Raw genomic sequence first — 17,944 nt, forward strand, 5'->3', positions numbered from 1 at the left:
AGGCAAGATGAACTGTCGATGGAACGGTGCGACTCGGTTATCTTCGGTCCGGCTCGCCTCCGATGCCCGCTATGTATCCTCGCGCCTTCGACATCTCCAACTTTCAATGTTCATTTTGAGCACCGTCTCTACGCCCACTATCCGCATGTACTAAAATGAACTTGTCTGCAACTTCGCTCGGTCCACGACTCGATAGTATACAATCCTTATTGTCCAAATGTCTAAAGTACATACAGTACATATCCTAGATAGTCCTCGATAAATCATCGCCGCTCGCGCACCTTCAGCCACACAACAAAGATCACCCCAACTCCGAAGCCAGCGATGAACGCAAACAGAACCAACACGTCCCGATAGTAATTGTTCGCCCCGAAACCAAACAGCTGCGAATCACAACATCAATCAGCAAGTTCCATACATACACGCGAACCAAGGCAGCACGTACCGTCTGCATGATCAACGCCGCGGAGACGTTCACGGGCACGCCCTCGAGCGAGTCTTGGATCATGAGCCCGGAGCCCACTTCATTCACGGAGAGCGCCTCGAGGGTGTACTTGAGCGGGCAGAGCCACTGCAGCCACCGGAGCACGGGCGGGATGTCGTTCAGATGCACGAAGAACCCGGCGTACGTCATCTGGTACAGCGCGGTCAGCGCGGAGACCAGGATGGCGATGCCGCCGTTGCGGAAGACGCAGGCGAGGAGGAAGTTCTACGTGGCACGCTTGTCAGACGGAAAAGGGATAGGGCAGAGAGGGAGACGTACGAAAAGTGTCATGGCCAGAGTGTACAAAACCAAGATGAAGAGGAACTTGAAGAAGTGTGCGGCGTCGTGCGCCAGTCCGGCCATCCAATACGTGCTGCGGGATGCGGTCAGCGACAGTTTGCGATAACGGATGAGACGAGACGTACATAGAAGATACAATGATGGTGGGTATGATACGCAAAGGCAAGACGTCGAAGATGAAACGAGATAATAGCCAAGCTGTGGGACTAAGGCAAGGAGTCAGTTCGCCTTCTGAATCTTGGAGGTAATGGACGCACCTATAGTATGAGGCCGACCGTTCCCGGAGGAACAGCGGGCGTATTTCTACAACATTGTACAGCGCGCTAAGAGAAGAGAACGCGATGAGCGCGCCCTACAGTAGAGCATCGGCGCTCAGTAGCAACTCGACAGTAATATGGAGAAAAGACTGACCAAGAAGAAGAGACAGCCCACTCTGGACTGGAAGCCGGCGATCGTGATATCTGTTTTGAAGTATAGCCCACCGCAAAAGACGCCCAGTACCGACGCGACAGCGACATGAGCGAAGAACAGCGTCTTGTCCCTCCGGAGGATCTTCCACTCCCTCCCAGAGAGGACCTCGAGCTGCGTGAGGAACGTCGCCGCATACCGCGTACTCGGGAGCCACGACCTCCTCCTTCTCGCCGGTTGGATATTCGCCGTCTGAGTCTTCTCCAGATTAGGAGATGCCCCGCCTTGACCCTTCTCCACTTCGTCCGATGATGGCGCGGAAGCACCACTGTGGATGCCACTTGAGATCTCGAAGAGCCCGACCGGGGCGTCACTCGCGACGTCGAGGAGGTAGTCGGCGACGTTGTAGCCCTCCTTGTACGCGACGCCGCGCGCAGAGAAGTGCTCGGCAGGAGCGAACCCCCCGGGTCCCGAGTATAACGCGTGGCCGTGCGCAAGCAGCAAGATCTGGTCGAAGGAGTGGTATAGCTGGGAGCTGCAGCAAGCTATCAGTAAGATACGACACGCATCATCGTAGGGCACACGTACCTAGGCTGGTGAATGGAGGCAATGACGGCCGTCGGGTTATCTGGGTCGTGCGCGAGCGCATGGAGGACCTTCGCGACTTTCGACGCCGATACGGAGTCCAATCCGGAGGTCGGCTCGTCGAGGAGAAGGACGTCTGGCTTCGCAACGAGCTCCAACCCGATGCTCACTCGCCGCATCTCACCACCACTGATTCCGCGCTTCTCCCCGTCGCCAATCCGCACATCGCGCAGATGCGAGATCCCAAGCCGGTCCATGATGTCGTCGACGCGCGCGCCCTTCTCAGAGTCTGGCACGCTCTCAGGCAGACGCAGACGAGCCGCGAAGAGCAGCGCCTCGTACACCGTAAGCATCGGGGGGAGGACGTCCTGCTGCGGGACGAAGCCCACGCGAGGAGGCGTGCCGTCGCCACCGGGGAACGTGACGCTCCCGAGGACCTGCCCTGACTTGTGCTTCTGCGCGAGGATCTCGATGAGCGTCGTCTTGCCTGCACCGCTGGGGCCAAGGATGGCCATCATCTCCCCAGAGACAACGCGTCCGCTGACATTGTCGAGCACGACCTTCTGGTTGTCCGTGTCTCTTCTGCGACGGCGGCGCAAAGAGATCCCCGAGGTAGGCGTGGACACGAAGTAGCTGACGTCTGACCATGCGACCGCGACGCCTCCCGAAGGCTTCAGCCCACTCGCGCCTTGCTTCCGCGCACGACGCTGCGTGAGCCAGCCCAGGACGAGGAAGAGCAGTGCAATGCCGATAAGACCACCTACGACGGCGAGACCAGCGATAACACCGCCGCTGAGCGATGTGCCAGAACCGTTGGTGGTGGTAGAACTTGTCGAATTGCCAGACAAGGTATCGATGACGCTCTGTGCGACGCACTCGCCAAACGTGCATCCGCTTAGCGAGAGGCCAGAAGATCCAAAGACCTGCTGGATGGTGTCCTGCTTGAACGCGCACGTTGCTGTGTTGTCGGAAGATGGGGGATCGCAGGAGATACCAAGCGTACCACTAAGCCCATCGATGATCCCGGTGAGGTTCGACAGTGACACCGCTCCGCAGAACGTCGTCCCGGAACGACATGTGCACTTCAGGTCCTGGCAGTTCCAATCGGCGCTGCCGTCGCCTGAACCGAGGTCCTGCTGGCACGAGTCCGCGGTGCAATAGAATTGTTCTACGCCTTCATAAAAGAGCTGGGCGTAGACGGAACCACTGCTACCGAAAGCGGTCGTGTTGGGAAGAGGCGTGAAGGAGGCGTTCAGGTTTCGCAGAATGGTAAGAGTTGAAGAGCCGGGGAACAATGATTGAAGTGTAGGATTCTGATACATGAAGGCGTTAGCCATGTTCTCGATTAAAAGCGTACATCAAGGAAATGAACTGCTCATGGTCTAACTTTGGACGTGTCACGATCGACCGCGCCGACACGACGGATAGGATCTGGAAGGGGCCAGGCGATCCCGCCGATACCTTTCCCTCTGATTGCCGCAACATATATGCGGTCCATCAGTCTGCGTCGCGCTTACGAGCAGGCGAAGTAATGGAGGCATCTAGCAGAAGCCTCGCACTCAAGAGACGTTGTATGTATGCGCGACCGGAGGAGCTCCTTTAGAAAAGAATCGTCCCAGGACAAAAGGACAAACATCACGGGCTTACACGCCCGTGCATTTCATATGAGGTTTCCCCGCTATCCGTGATGTCGGGGGTCGCGCCGCCGTAGAACTCATGTCGCATGATGTCCCCCTGCTGCGCCCATTTGTGCGTGGCACTGGCAAGGCTCAGGATGCAACAGCACCGAATACCTTCTGGTCTGCGCGAGCTCGTTTTACGTTCGCGCACAAACCAGCCAGAAGGTGGAAACGTAGGGCAGCTCGGGGATACATAGGGGAAGTCCTGCACAGTGCACGATTCTGTCGACTATGCGCTTGGATGCTAACCGGGGGAAAGCTCAGCCGCCGCGCATCCCACAAGCAGACCAGCTCATGGAGGTCGCGCTGTCATGAAACGCGTGTCGCATGCATCTTGTGCATCGAATGGCTCGGGACGAAAGAGCAATGGATACTCTAAGTCTGCTAGGGGGATTCCTCCACATGGTCTCTTGACTATGCGCTTGGACGCCAATCGCGCCCCGGCCCAAATGATTGCAAGACTCGTAGCATGCGGAAGGGACGCGTGGATCGAGGAACACGAACTTGCAGAATAACGCGAAACCGACCAGAACAGCATGAGGAGACTCACCTGTACTTGGCAACTCATCTCGCCCGCCGCATATACTCTCGCATTCGCGTTGCAGATGAGCGTGTTGTTCTGCCCGGTGTCCGCGCCAGTAAGGGATCCAGCGTTTCCTGTGATGCTCGCGAAGCCCGCCTGGCACGCCGTCGCCGTCCGACAGACGTTGCATCCCGTCCCAGTCCAACCGTCCTCGCACGAACATGAGGTCAAGTTCGCGAATGGTGAGCCGCTGGTCAGCGAACGTCCCGAGCCTTGGAAAATGTTGCCTCCGCACGCAGGTTGCGAGCATGTTGATCCGCCGAAGCCTGGAGGGCAGGCGCATGATGTTCCGTTAGGAGTCCCATAGTTTTCGCAGTTGGCAGACATGGCGTGGACGCCGCGACCGCTGCTATCGAGCAGGGATGAGGAAGAGGAAGAGGGGAAACAGGATGGGGGTCGACGGCGAACTGGACGGTGTCATGTATTTCGAGACTAAAGTGTGGGGAACTGGGCAGCTTCCGGAAGCGGTGACATGTGTGGCAAAGGCGCCGCGGCGCATCGTTCCTCCCATTTTGGGTTGGGCCCCGCCCTAGGACCACTGCCACCGCAGCACCCCCGCTCCTTTTCTCATACCGCCATCAACACCTTGCTTCTCGCTGCATGTTCCTCTCGCGACATTCGCCAGAAGACAGCAATAACGGGGACAGCACGGCTTTGCTCAACTTGCAAGGAGCGGTGACCTGAGTCGTGTGAACTAAGAACATTAAGCTGTATAACCACCGAGTTGCCGTACGTGTTCGACATCGAATTACCATGCAGCTGAGACTTTCTCCACGGCTACTAGGCTGGCCCTGTCATTTTAGCTGTCTTCTCAACGACGCGACGTGCTTCCCAGCGGATCGTCGGCTCATAGCATGCGTGAGCCGACCTCCGAGTCGCACATTGACAAAATTCTGACGTTCTTCGACCAACCTTCATCTTCACGAGGCTTGGCTAAGGGTTGACCAGTTTGTCCGTGTGTCGGAAAATTCGTGTTCACCATCGTTCATCGGTACTCTGGCAACGAAGCAATCAGCAGATGTGCTGCTGAGGAATCTTGACGCCACTCTAGGAACGTCTGGCTCGCGGAACCTGTACGGCGTGAACGCATTCTCTCCGACGTCGAAGCCGACTGTGGGAAGCAGGAAGTTGGTGTGGTCAATGCGGGCAACACGTAGGCCCATGTGCTACTTACTCAGACGCAGAGTCCTGGCAAGAAGTTAGGCGCGTCTTGCCCGACGCCTCAGTCATGTGATCGCAAAGGGGTGGCGCCTGCTTCTAGTACTAGTAGTAATACTACTTCGACCACGTTGCCCACCCCTTTCCCGCCCAAAGCAATGGCTGAAGCATTCCGCGAGCTTAGGTACCCGCTTCTCCTCGCTCCTCCTTCGCACTCTCTCGAAGTGCATGCAAGAACGTCGTGTTTTCGACTCTGACGAGTTGGACACAGCGCAGAACTTTGTGCCTCCGTTGCTTACCACAAGCATGGAAGCAAGCGGCAGGAGATGCTGTCGCCCTCGATGAGCCTGGGGGTACACCAGGCCATCCTGAAACTTACGTCTATCTCGAACAGCACAGGAATATTCACCTCTGATGGGGCGATGTTTGCTGCGAAAAGGACGCGTGGTGGCTTCACTCCCCTTATCAGAGTGCACGAGCTCAAGCCGTAGATTGGGGAAGGCGGGTGCGACCCGACTGCCCAGGCTGAGAATGTGTATGTTGCCTATTACTCGTCTGATGAGGTGAGCTGTGCATGTAGCTATGCCGTTGCGATACTTATATTTTGACTGTAGGCTCGATCGGTCCGTGAATGGTGCTGCTGTCCCGCAATCCTTATAGGTTCGACGGGTCCGAATCTGCTGGTCAGCGGCGCAGTGTTCGCCGACCAGCTGATCGTGCAGAACCTTGGCGACAGCATCTCCATCGTCCCGCGTCCGAACCTCAATGGGCGCTCGATGCTCGACGATGCGGGCCATCGGGTAGCGCAACTGTTCTATGCGTTGCGGACGTGTCTGAAGGAGCTGGACGACTATTACACTCGTCTTATAGAGTCGATGACCGTTCCCGATCCACACCCAGGTGCTGTCGGCATCGGGCCTAGACTTCCTACTCGCGGGCCATCCGCGGGAGCAGCGCGCACTATGCAATCCGCTCCCATGATCAGTCCCTACTTCAAGACATACGAGAACGAGCAGGGCAAGACCGTCCCGCTTACTTACAAGCGACGACTAGCGATGGAGTACCCTATGAAGGCAGTGTTCGTCGCAGAGGCACAGACCGATACCGAGACATGGGACGTCGTAGTCAAGTTTACGCCCACATATGGCAAGGTCGCGCATGAACTGCTCGCGCGCGCGTCGCCACCACAGGCACCGACACTGCGATTCTGTGAGTTCGTGCAGTCGGTTGGGATGTGGGTCGTTGTGATGGACTATGTGGTGGGCAAGGAGGCCACGGGTGTCCTGCAGGATCCAGCGCACATCGCTTCACTCGAGAGCGCCATCACGGCGCTGCATGGCAATGGCTTCGTCTTTGGGGACCTGCGCAGACCGAATGTGTTACTGGTGGGGGACAGGGTGGTGCTGATAGACTTCGATTGGTGCGGCGAAGATGGGAAGGCGCGGTATCCGAGCGACATCCTGCTCGAGGACGCGGCGAAAGTGTGGCACAGCAGTGTGGAGCGGGGTGGACTGATCAAGAAGGTGCACGACCGGTACCACTTCCGTGCGCTTACGGGCAAGACGTTACCATCACAGTAGGGTGGCTCAAAGATGGACAGAGCTCGGAGCGGCCCAGAGCTCGGAGCACGAGCAACTGAGGGCGCCTCCGGTCACGGGGAGAATATCCGGGGCATGAGCCTGAGCAAGCATGGGAACAAGAAATTGAATTGAGCCGATGATGGCTGCGAATGGGGCGCAGTGAGTATCCGTGATTTCATGCTAACTGACCATCTTACCGACATCCTGAATTCGCCTAGGAAGTGCACCATCGCGCTGCTTCTGGCAACAGCGTCGACCAAGCTGTGTGTATAACTATACGAGGTCTTCAAAGCTACGACCGGCAATACGTTCGACTCCCGGTGCGAAGACTTGTCAAGGTTCGTCCTGTGGAGCTTCTATAACAATCTACATTTTGCAGAAAGACCACGCGGATGTCCGATTCCCCTACACACGACCCTCCCTCGCCCTCGAACCCCATGCTGGGCCCCGTACTCGCCTTTTTGTGGTGATCTGCTCTGGAACGACTCCATTAATGAAGCGTCACCGGAGCAGGCACCCCTCGCCAATACGACGGTGTAGTTGTCCGGCTCCGAGGTCGCGGTGTTGTTCTCTCCGGAGATGTACAGCTTGCTCTGCTTCACATGCAGCACCAAGTCCGATTGGGAACCCGGAAGGTGATGGTTGTGTTGCCAGAGTCCAGGAGGATGAAGAATCTGGGTTAAACGGGCGAGTACTTGTGTACGCTCCCGATTGTCGTCATTGGGTCCAAGTAATATCGTGCTGAGTATGCGGGCTTGCATCTATCGAGTAGCTCAAACAGCCTCAAGCTCTGTCTTGTGTCGTTGTATTGACTGTGATGTTGGCATAACTCACTCAGCGGGACTTAAATGTGAAGCTTGACTTCACCATCTCGCCGTGATGCGTGGGTCATATGGTACAAACTATTTAAAGATGACTCAAGCTGTTCAAATGTCATAATAATACTATACATCGATTTTACTGAAGCTTACTGAAGTCGCACGTATCGGATAGATCCGGCTACCGGCCCGCTGTTTCCATATGGCAATGAAGACGCGCGTTATGTTTGCGCGTCTGTCGGTGGTTGGCAATTTGTTGGCGTCCTTTGCTCCCCAACTTCCTTCTTCTGCTCAACTTGCTCGTCCACGACGTTCAACTGCACTTTGAAGTCACGAAATTGCGAATAGCAATAGCTTGCCTCAAATCAGTATACTAACGACTACCGGTCTGTGATAGCACAGGCCTACCAGGTTCAGAGAATAACGCGTAGCAGGGTCTCAGGTGAAGACGGTGAGTGGTTGCCACTGGCATGGGATGCTCCTTCGGAACTGTTTGCTGAAAATATTCTAGATATGGAATATAGAGCATATGAAGCTGTCGAACCGCTCCCTGCTTTTGATTCGTACCTCACTGCAGAGGACCGGAACCACCTCGCTTTTCTCGCGCCCGAAAAGGTTGAGGAATGGACCAGGGCCAAGATCGACGAGCTCTTGAACCGCGTACGCTCGCTCTATTCCGTCTCAAACGCTGCCGCGTTCATCAATCGTAAACTCCCTCCCGAAGTCCTTATGGAGGTCTTCAGTCATCTCAAGCCCAGCTTTGAGCGTCCCGGGCAGTTGAACATTCTACACGTTTGCCGGATGTGGCGGCACCTGCTGCTGCGCAGTACGGCCTTTTGGGTGCGCGTAGTGGGCGAATTCCGAGATCCCACTCAGATTCGTCCCGACGGCGTCGATCTCTTCCGTACCATCCTCCAACGAACACGGAAGTTCCCTCTTACAGTGGCTCTTGACTTTGCCAACTTCCAGGTCGCGAAGACACTCGTACCGCATGCTTCACGCATTGTGTCGTTGACCATCACGGTCTCCCGCGAAGGGTTGGACTTCGTCAACGGCTACCTCGAACGAGAAGGCATGCCTCTCTTGGAGCGTCTCGACATATCTCATTCCAACAGAGGCACCAGCTCATCCCGTCACAGCCTCCGGCTCAATAGAGCACTCTTCCCCCGCCTCCGCTCCCTCCGGCATCCCATCAAGACTCTGGACGTGGCTTCCATTGATGGCCAGCTCCTACAGCTCGCTCTCGTCGGATGCAGATGTAAGCTCTGCTTCACAATGTTCAGAGACAGACCAGAAGACCAGGTGATCCCTTCTCTCACCGGAATGTTGGAACGCTCTACGTCCTTACAGACCCTGGAACTTGATCGTATCACCGAGTCCTTGATCTTGCGGACGACGGACGACCGGACCATCTTCCTACCATCCCTGCGCCTGCTGCGGATCTATCACAACCACGCCTCCATGTTGTTGACGAGCCTCATCATTCCCAACTCTTGCACCGTCAAGCTCAGCAACCCTTACCCCGACCGCAACGGGTCTATTCGCGACCTCCTTCCCCATGATCTCTCCGCATTCCATCAAATAGCCGCTGCAGAGAGGGTGTGCGCCCGCGTGGTTGCGCACTCGCCGAGACAGTCCCTGCAAATTTTCGAAGCGTACACTGACGGCGTGAAGCGCTTCAGTCTCCACTTTGCGGCCATGGACAGTGGGAGATATATACCCGCGGAGTTTCGACTCTTGCTGCATTCCATGCCTTGCGTCCGCGCCATCGAGTTCCAGGAGGACGCCCGGTCGATGGCGGTCGCCCTGGGCAACGTCACCTCCGGAAGATGCGTCTGTCCACAGCTGGACGAGCTGGATGTCCAGTGGCTCTACTGGTACGATACCGGCTTCAAAGCGCTGAAGACGGACAACGAGGAGTTGCCGCCGATCCTGCCGGAACATAACTCGACCTTCCGCAAGTGGATTCAGAGTGCTCGTGCACACGGTCCGACCGTGTTGGCCACCTTCTGCGACTACATCCGCCGCATGCTCCTCAACAGAGCGGCCGCGGGATCTCACTTGAAGAAATTGCATGTGCGCATCGATCGGCAAGCGGTGTTGGATGTCTACGTGGACAAAGAGAGCTGGGAGCCGTCGGTGCTAAGGGAGCGGATGTTGGCTCGGCTCGGCTCGGACTTTGAGGGCGATCTCATGGTTTCTTTCGATGAGGATATGTAGGTAGGGTGTGTGCGTCGTAGGCTCGCGTACAATGTCCGAGGACTCCGAGCCTTTCTGCCTATTAGTTTATTATCCTCTGCGTTCAATGTGCGCTATCAGTCTCGTTCATGTACAATAACTTACTGCTCATGTTCACCAGCCCTTGTTGCCGTCTCGTTCCTCCGCTTTACTGCGGCTTTCGGCCTCTCACTCTCGGCCTCAGTCTCGTTTAATCCCACAGGATATTGTATTTGTGCACGCACGGGGAGAACATCCGGGGCGTGAGCATGAGCAAGCATGGGAACAAGAAACTAATGAACATCGAAGCAAGTCGCAATCAATGCGTCGGACATCTCGTCGTAAACATTGGCACCGACGGCATCGGCGAACAGTTTGTGCTACTGAATACTGTACAACACATGGCTACAGAGATAGATGACAATATACTACGCGAGGGGCCGAGGCCCACGATACATACGTATACACCTGTCGCCAGTGGTGTGGTACTAGCAGTAGTCATCTTCGCAGTATGAAATAACAAGATCGCACTCGAAGTCCGACCCGAGCTGCGCCAGTATTCGCTCCTTCAGTACCGGCAGCTCCCAGCTCTCTTCGTCGACGTACTCGGCAGACTCGAAACCTCTGTACATACGCAGATGCAGTCTCTTCAAGGGGGACCCCGCTGCCGCTCTGCTGCTCAGCATGCCGCGCATATAGCTGCAGAAGATGCTCAGAACCATCGGGCCGGACCAGTACCAGGGGTCCTCTCCTGGCAATGTCGATGTCCCAACACTATCCGTTCCCCACCCCTTGAAATCCTCGTCACACCAGTGTTGCCATTGGACCTCCAACTCTTCCAAGTGCGGACAGACACATCCTCCAGAGGTGACCTTCGAAAGGACGATGGCCATGCGCCGGGCATCCTCCGGGAAGTCGATGAAGCGGAGGCGAGGCATAGAACGCAGTAGGGATCGGTAGTACGCCATGGACGCGTTCGACCACGACCTGTCTCGGACGTCCTTTGAAACGAAGAAGACGTTCGAACGACCGATGTACGATTCAAAGACTTGGAGGAGACATTTCTTGGGTTTCTTGATGAAGCGAGCGCGGACCCTATCCGCAAAGGAGAGTTGACGAAATGCTTCAGGATTTCGAGGGAAGAGGTTGTCGATGCGCATGCTTGTCGCGTCCATACCCAAGATAACCACCACACAAGCTTCAGGGATGATGAGGCTCGACAAGAGCACGGACGTATAATGATGGACGATGCTCAGGTAACGCAAGGTTGGTAGGGAAATGGTCCGGTCGTCTGTGGTCTGCAAGTGCAAGGTGGGGGCGATACGATTAAGCACGAGGCTTTGCAAAGACGTGCAGCGTTCCAGTAGTTGGGTGAGACGGGCAAACACGTCCTCTTTTCGAGATGGAGTGAAGTGCGCGCAGAGCGGACACTCGCATCCGAAGAGGACGAGATCTCGAAGCTGACCATCGATGGAGGTCACTTCCAGAGTGTCGAAGGGATGTCGTAGGAAACGAAGGCGGGGAAAGAGCGTTTTTTTGAGCAAGAGGTTCGGACACAATGAGGCCTCGCCTTTGGTGGAATGCGATATGTCGAGACGCTCCAAGAGAGGCATGCCTTCTTGTTCGAACCGGCCGTTGAAGATGTTCAACCCTTCGGGGGTGACCGTGATTGTCAATGACACGATGTGTGAAGCATGAAGTACGAGTGTCTTCGTGATTGCGGAGTTGACATAGTCAAGAGTGATTGTAAGAGGGGTGTTGTGTGTTCGTTGGAGGGTGGTGTGGAAGAGAGCGACGCCGTCGGGACGAATCTTAGTGGGATCTCGGAACCCGCCCGCTACACGCCCCCAAAAAGCCGTACTGCGGAGCAGCAGGTGCCGCCACAGCCGGCAAACGTGTAGAACGTTCAGCATCACGGGACGCCTGAAGCTCGGTTCGAGATAACTGAAGACTCCCATAAGGACGTCAGGAGGGAGAATGCGATTGATAGGAGCGGCGGCGTTGCAGACGGAGCTGAGGGAGCGTACACGGTTCAACAGCTCGTCAATCTTGATCCTGGTAGTTTCGTGGACTTGCTTGGGATCGAGGGAAGCGAGATGGCTCCGGTCGTCTGGAGTGAGGTGTGAGTCGAAGGTAGGGAACGGACTACTACCATCTGCGTAGTACGCAAAGTCATCTGAAAAAAACAATCAGTAACGTATCATGGGGCGCAACACAAAGGGTAGTCACCTCTTTGAGCCATGGCACACAAGTTCAAATCCCCTGAGGTGGTTGAGCTTCAGATCTTCAGACTGATGGTAGAGTGATGGGAGCAACTTGAAAGCGAGTATACTGTGACGCCGAGGGGCTGATGCAGCGCGCCAAATCTTGTTGTCTCCTATGTGGGCGTCTAGTAACGGTCAATACTTATATAGCTCCTGTCGTACTCCTCCTCCGCAAAGTTGTACGATGCAACCAAGAGACAAGCTTCGAGGCCTGGGTCTGGCAGAACTTCGTACCTATGGCAAAGTTACGATCGTTCATCCTGGCTACGACCGCGCAGTGATCACTTTTCCTGCCTATGATCCCATTCATCCGCCTCCGAACCCTCCGTGTCTACAACCCCCGCATCCCCCGCAGCCTGAGGGCGGAGTGGCCCTTCGAGTCGTCCTGGATGCCTGCCACGTAATCACTGGCAATCAGCAAACCTTCCTAGCTAGTGACATAACAGGCGATAACCCCATTCCGACCGACGTCCCCATCCTGAGTACCGGGACCTACTACCTCCACCTCAGCGATAAACCTGGGACGGCGAACAAGTACCCGGTCGTCGCGGACTTCAGGGCATGGACTCCGCCGAAGTCTGTCCCTGTTCATTGGAATCCAATCCCCCAGGATAGCCCGAGACGACTGGATCTGGGCGACAAGTACGCGTCGTACTCAGCGTCTGCCATGTCGAATGTGGTGAAGGCAAAGGACGGCCGTTGTATCATAACCGAGTTCCCCCGCTGTGCGTGCCCTTCGCTTTTTTTTTCACATCGACTCTCCAAGAGCTAACTGGCGGCTACAGGTATTCAGAACGCCCATATCTTGCCTCAGGATCAAATCGCCTGGTTCAAGCTTTACGACATGGACTTATACTGTCACAATCCCCGAGCGCTCATCAACGATACGGCGAATGGACTCACTCTGCGCAGCGACGTTCGTGAATGCCTCGAACGGGGCGGCTTTGTCTTCTTCCCGCTGGACCCCAGCACGTACTTGGCATACAGCATTGGCCTGAACGACCGTCATTACGCTGAGCTGCTCCACAGGAGACCGGTGGCAATGCCTGAACGCGTGTCCGAGTTCTTCTTATATGCTCGTTTCGCGTACAACGTCCTGCTTAATGTCAGGCCAGTCTGGGAGGAGCATGGTGTGCGTGTCCCTGCCGCACTTTTGGAGGCGGAAAAAGCCAACGCGAGGGCGAAGAAGCATCATGGTAGGTCAGCCATTAACTCACACGCTTACTACTGTTCACGCAGACACACGTGAGTCTCGTGCTACTTGGGATGGTTGCTCATTTTATCTTCACTCCTTTAGCGGCTTCCGATACGACGACGACGACGGAGACTAGCAATGAAGAGGGTGTCGACACGACCGACTCGGAAGCCCAGGATGACGGTTGCCCGCGTGCGTACCCGAGTACACCGTGCTTCCTGCCGTGCGTGAGATACTGATGTCTGTTCAACTCCACTTGCGGATCGACCAGAGCAACCACCACCACCACCACCCGAGACGAGCGAGGAAGAGGAAGAGAGGTGGAAAGCTCGATGGAAGGCGCAGTTCCCGGACTTGAGTACGTCTCGTGCTCGCAGTCCGAGTGATTCCCTGGCCGTCTTTGAGCGCTGAGCCCTGACACGCATCCGTTTATCTTTCCAGATGAGGAGTCGGTCAACCCTCCTGACACCAAGATCTTCTCTCATCCCGACACTCTGCGGATCCAAAGGCTGGCGGACGTGTACATGGCGAAGAACCCCCAAATCTCCATGTCCTCGGACGGATCGAGGCTCCACGACGACGGTTCCACAATATACGCCGAGGACCGTGAGTCCGACGTCGTTGACGGGGACTAGTGACCTAGGTGCGATGTGTGGTTCTGTGAAACGACCTCTGTGAGTCCTTGCTTCCAGCCTTCGCTATGAATGTCCAAAAACCTTACCGCCGTGACTGGAAGAACAGGTGAAGTTACAATCTTGGCGCACGTTGACTTTCCACGGCTCGAGCTTCCTGGAGTAAGACTTCGCATCGCAGTCTTTCCTCAACCGTGACGGCTCGTGCGCGCTCCAGCAGACTGCAGCCTTTCGAAGCCAGGTTCTCGAGGAGTCCTCGTCAAGATGGATGGGGGTGGGTGCCCACGCTCAACGTCGCTGAGTCGCCTGCGCTGTACGATGGTTTCGATACCAAATGACACCGAACATGCGTGGCAGCGGACAGGCAGACGCGGGCGAGGAGTGTGCATATATGCATGTGCAACGCAGAGCTCGAGTCCGCCTCCCTCACTGCTCAGGCTGCGAACCCTTCAGAGTTCAGGTACTCAGGACCAGGTACTCAGCACTAGTCAGACCAACGAAGCTCAAACTACGAAAATGTCTTGCAACGGGGTATGTATCTGTAGCTAAGATTCGGTTACGCGATACGGAAGTAGTAGACGGACGCACAGCACAGTGCACAATCAACAATCCACAGTCGTCTGTTGGAATGTGGACTGTGCATGCGCACGCCGGGGGGTCGGAATATGTAAGATACGATGATGTCGATATGTATACGTGGTTAATGGATATTTATATATCAAGCTTTAAGGGAGCGAGATGGCGAGATGGGTCAAAGTGTCAGGACTATAGTTACTAGTTACGACGTCGATACAGGCCAGGGCAGAACAAGAAGGCAGGAATGAGTGCGCGACGAGCTCGGGAGCGGCGGATATCAGATTGACGCGATATATTGTTGTAGTTGTGATAGTATATGGGGGATGAGGATGATGAAGAGGATGCAGGTAGCCAGGCGGGAGGGTGAGAGCGACGTTAGTGTGACAACATGTAGGGGCAATAACAATATGCAGGCAGGCAGGCAACACATCTACAGGGGAAACGAGAAAGAAAGACAACAAACATTTGTAAGCCCAACCGCCGCCATGTATGATGCTAGCGACGGTGATAAAAACACGAAAACCCAGGATGCGAGACGATAGATGGAAGCAACGGCGGAAGACAACGCATGCGAAACGACGGGACAGGGGGGCAAGCACTAGTGCTCCTGACGAGCGACGCTGCCCGGCCCGATATCCTCGACATCCACAAGGACGCCCTCATCGTCAGCCTCCGCATCAAGGTCTGCGTCCACGTCTAACTCGATCTCGTCACCATCCACTCCGTTCACAACGATCGGCACCGCATCCTCAGCATCCACCGCCCGGACGGCAGGCGACGGAGGACCGGGCGGGTTATCGAGCACCGGCGGTGGCGGCGCACCCTCACCATGCATCCAGCCACACTCGTCCGCCCACAGATCCACGACACGCGCACGTTTCCTGGGATCACGTACGAGAAGACGCGCGACCATCCGGCGGATGCCTGCGCTTCCCGCGAGTGCGAGGCCTCTCCGCGGCTCCTCGACATCCGCGCCGACTTCCGGCCAGGAGTAGTCGCCCTGCGCTATCCGGTTGAGGAGCCCCTTACGTTCTGCGCGCCTTTTCCGCTGCACTTCCCAGTCGGCCTCGATCCGCGGTGGCTGGTCGTGCGGGATCATGCCATTTGGTGATGGCGCGTCGAAGGGCAGACGACGCGTCGCAAGCGCATACAAGACCACGCCGCAGGCCCAAGCGTCAGTCTGACGACCGTCGTATGGCTTGCCCATGACGAGTTCCGGAGCGGCGTACGAGTCCGAACCACACAACGTCGTAAGCAAGGGCTGTTCAGGATCGATGAACCGGGATAAGCCGAAGTCGGTGAGTTTGATCAGTGATTGTGAGGGTAACGGCTCCGCGAAGGGGTCGGACGTAAGGAGGATATCTACGTGAAGACGTCAATGCATCAATCAGAGGCATATAAAGCATGGATGCTCACTCTCAAGCTTGATATCGCGGTGAACAAGACCCACACTGTGCATCCATGCGACAGCTCTGCATAGCTCTCCCCATATTCGTCTGACGAGAGGCTCGGTTATGCGAGCATGGCTTACAGGGTTGTCGACCAAGTCTAACAGTTCACCGCCGCCGACGTGTTCTAGGACGAGGCAATGGTGTGACGGAGTGCTGAAGGAATGGAGATAGGACACGATTGATGGATGCGAGATATGCTGGAAGGGGAAGACGGACGATCAGTAAGAGCATGTGTAGGACGCCACGGACCGCTCTTCGCGAGAACCATCACACGGACGTGGTTATATGCTACCGTCAAATCGCCGTTATCCTCATACGACCGTTCGTAACGAACTCCGAAGGCGACTCCGGGAAGAAAGAAGGCGCATATATGGGGGACGAAGGAGCTAAGGACCGCAGTAGTATGGAAACTCACCCGAAGAACCTCTACTTCCCGCACAAAGCTCACGCGTGAGCGTGAGTTTGCGTCACACGCGGCCCTTTCCGTCATCTTCACCGCAACAAGTCGGCCAAACTTCCGCCCGAGTATCTTCATGGGCCCTTCGTCCTTCGGCGATAAGATAGCCATAGCGTTCGCGTCGGTGGCCGAGCCGTCCTTTGGTTTCCGGCGTAAAGGGCGCGTTCCATCGATGATACGCGAACGGCGACCTCTGAGGCTCTTGCTTCGGGCCAGAGAAGATTTCCGTACTAGTTCGAGTGCGTTGAGTTGGCCTTGCGTATCGCGCGCGAGCCACACACTACTGAAGGAGCCGGTTCCCAGCGGTTTGACGAGCTCCAGCGATAACGACGAGCTTGATAGGGTGACGCCGGGTTCGAGCTTCAGGTATGGAATGGTCTGTTCCGGATCAGACGGGGGTGGCGACGGTGGCCTCTGAGATGACAAGTACGACTTATCGCCATGCAAAGTTGGCCGAGGGGTCGTTTGCGAAGACGACGTTGCCGACGACGTAAGGGGCGGAGGAAGGTGGCGGCGCTCGGACTCGGGGGGAGAACCCGGGTGTGGGTGGTGGAGGTCAACAGGCGACTCGGTCTGTTCCCCAGCGTGGTATTGCTCCCGGAGGTCCTGTGACGAGACGCCGGACTCAAGGTGGAGGAAGTCGCGTCGCACGTTCGTGTGTGACGGATCATGTTCGCTACCGTAGCGCACGCGCGAGGGGAAGAGGCGAGACAGGGGCGGCAGGTGTATGCGCGATGATGGGGGCGACGTGGAGTTGTCCCGCGACGGGGCCGTGCTCACCGAGCGGATGCTCGGGGGTGGCGTAGGGAGGAAGGAGGGAGCGAAGAAGTCGGCGTTGAGGGAACGCGCGGGGACTTTGTGAGGTGCCCTGGGCGTGTCGTCGGTACTCACCTGCGACGAGCTCACTGACCGCTCCGACCTGTCCGAACCCTGCCGTGTGTGGGGATTGGGAGGCGGCAGGGGGGCATCGGTGGTGAATGGGGACGCAAAGAATGCGTGCGTTCTTCCGGACGGGGACGGGGGCGGCTGGGGCGATGCGTCATCGGAGAAGGGCGAGGCAAAGAACGCGTGTGTCTTGCTGCCGGTCGGAGAGGGTGGGGGAGAGGATGAAGATGTGTTCGTGAGGACACTGAGGTGCGAGGAGCGCGTGGAGGAGCAGGCGGAGGGCGACGGGCTGAGGTGGTAATTCCAGCCGTCGTGCATGTCGAGAAAAAGAAATATACAGCAAGCAAGATGGTGGAAGGAAGGAAAGAGGAGGACCGAGACGAATTGAGAGAGCGGAGGATAAGTAAGTAGGATGGCTAACGTCAGCAAGCCATGAGAGCAAGGACGACGGACGCGGAGGACGGTGCGTTGACTCCACCGCGGTCGTGACCAGGATAAGTGACTGAGTCTGCGCTTTTCCTCCGTTTTCTGCCCCTTATCCGCCTCCGGATCACCCCGACCCATATCCGCAATCCCTCCTCGCAACCTCCTTCCCTTCCTCTGCCTCGCGGGGCCTCTCTTCAAACAACCAAACATATTTCTCGCAAGTCAAGACAGACAGCGCAGAATTTG

At 56.5% G+C, this 17,944-nt stretch overlaps 6 protein-coding genes across 6 annotated transcripts; 3 read left to right on the forward strand and 3 right to left on the reverse strand.

The window, feature by feature from the left end:
* Positions 1-163: 163 nt before the first annotated feature.
* On the reverse strand, positions 164-4,468 carry L226DRAFT_510522 (uncharacterized protein). The gene is made up of 8 exons (XM_067678260.1): positions 4,007-4,468; positions 1,781-3,090; positions 1,196-1,727; positions 1,042-1,136; positions 910-990; positions 764-857; positions 446-709; positions 164-383 (listed from the first exon to the last, which is right to left on the reverse strand). Exons 1-8 carry the CDS (start codon positions 4,364-4,366, stop codon positions 264-266), a joined length of 2,856 nt encoding a protein of 951 aa, XP_067534187.1. The 5' UTR covers positions 4,367-4,468; the 3' UTR covers positions 164-263.
* A 1,070-nt stretch (positions 4,469-5,538) lies between these two features.
* On the forward strand, positions 5,539-6,777 carry L226DRAFT_572275 (uncharacterized protein; the record flags this gene model as incomplete). Its single annotated transcript, XM_067684655.1, has 3 exons — positions 5,539-5,667; positions 5,722-5,760; positions 5,812-6,777. The coding sequence occupies 3 exons, from the start codon at positions 5,539-5,541 to the stop codon at positions 6,775-6,777; spliced, it is 1,134 nt and encodes a 377-aa protein (XP_067534188.1).
* Positions 6,778-7,797: 1,020 nt separating this feature from the next.
* On the forward strand, positions 7,798-10,036 carry L226DRAFT_561297 (uncharacterized protein; the record flags this gene model as incomplete). Its single annotated transcript, XM_067683427.1, has 5 exons — positions 7,798-7,828; positions 7,993-8,046; positions 8,107-8,435; positions 8,632-8,853; positions 8,946-10,036. The coding sequence occupies 5 exons, from the start codon at positions 7,798-7,800 to the stop codon at positions 9,813-9,815; spliced, it is 1,506 nt and encodes a 501-aa protein (XP_067534189.1). The 3' UTR covers positions 9,816-10,036.
* A 109-nt stretch (positions 10,037-10,145) lies between these two features.
* On the reverse strand, positions 10,146-12,120 carry L226DRAFT_614116 (uncharacterized protein). The gene is made up of 2 exons (XM_067686586.1): positions 12,042-12,120; positions 10,146-11,988 (listed from the first exon to the last, which is right to left on the reverse strand). The coding sequence occupies exons 1-2, from the start codon at positions 12,052-12,054 to the stop codon at positions 10,301-10,303; spliced, it is 1,701 nt and encodes a 566-aa protein (XP_067534190.1). The 5' UTR covers positions 12,055-12,120; the 3' UTR covers positions 10,146-10,300.
* Positions 12,121-12,260: 140 nt separating this feature from the next.
* Positions 12,261-14,258, forward strand: L226DRAFT_561299 (uncharacterized protein; the record flags this gene model as incomplete). Its single annotated transcript, XM_067683428.1, has 7 exons — positions 12,261-12,801; positions 12,862-13,272; positions 13,316-13,321; positions 13,374-13,463; positions 13,543-13,629; positions 13,713-13,945; positions 14,008-14,258. The coding sequence occupies 6 exons, from the start codon at positions 12,261-12,263 to the stop codon at positions 13,904-13,906; spliced, it is 1,329 nt and encodes a 442-aa protein (XP_067534191.1). The 3' UTR covers positions 13,907-13,945; positions 14,008-14,258.
* An 819-nt stretch (positions 14,259-15,077) lies between these two features.
* On the reverse strand, positions 15,078-17,590 carry L226DRAFT_572279 (kinase-like protein; the record flags this gene model as incomplete). The annotated part of the gene is made up of 3 exons (XM_067684656.1): positions 15,078-15,841; positions 15,896-16,127; positions 16,346-17,590. The coding sequence occupies 3 exons, from the start codon at positions 17,588-17,590 to the stop codon at positions 15,078-15,080; spliced, it is 2,241 nt and encodes a 746-aa protein (XP_067534192.1).
* Positions 17,591-17,944: the final 354 nt, after the last annotated feature.

This window comes from Lentinus tigrinus (genome assembly GCF_003813185.1).
Source record: "Lentinus tigrinus ALCF2SS1-7 unplaced genomic scaffold L226scaffold_17, whole genome shotgun sequence".
Lineage (NCBI taxonomy): Eukaryota > Fungi > Basidiomycota > Agaricomycetes > Polyporales > Polyporaceae > Lentinus > Lentinus tigrinus.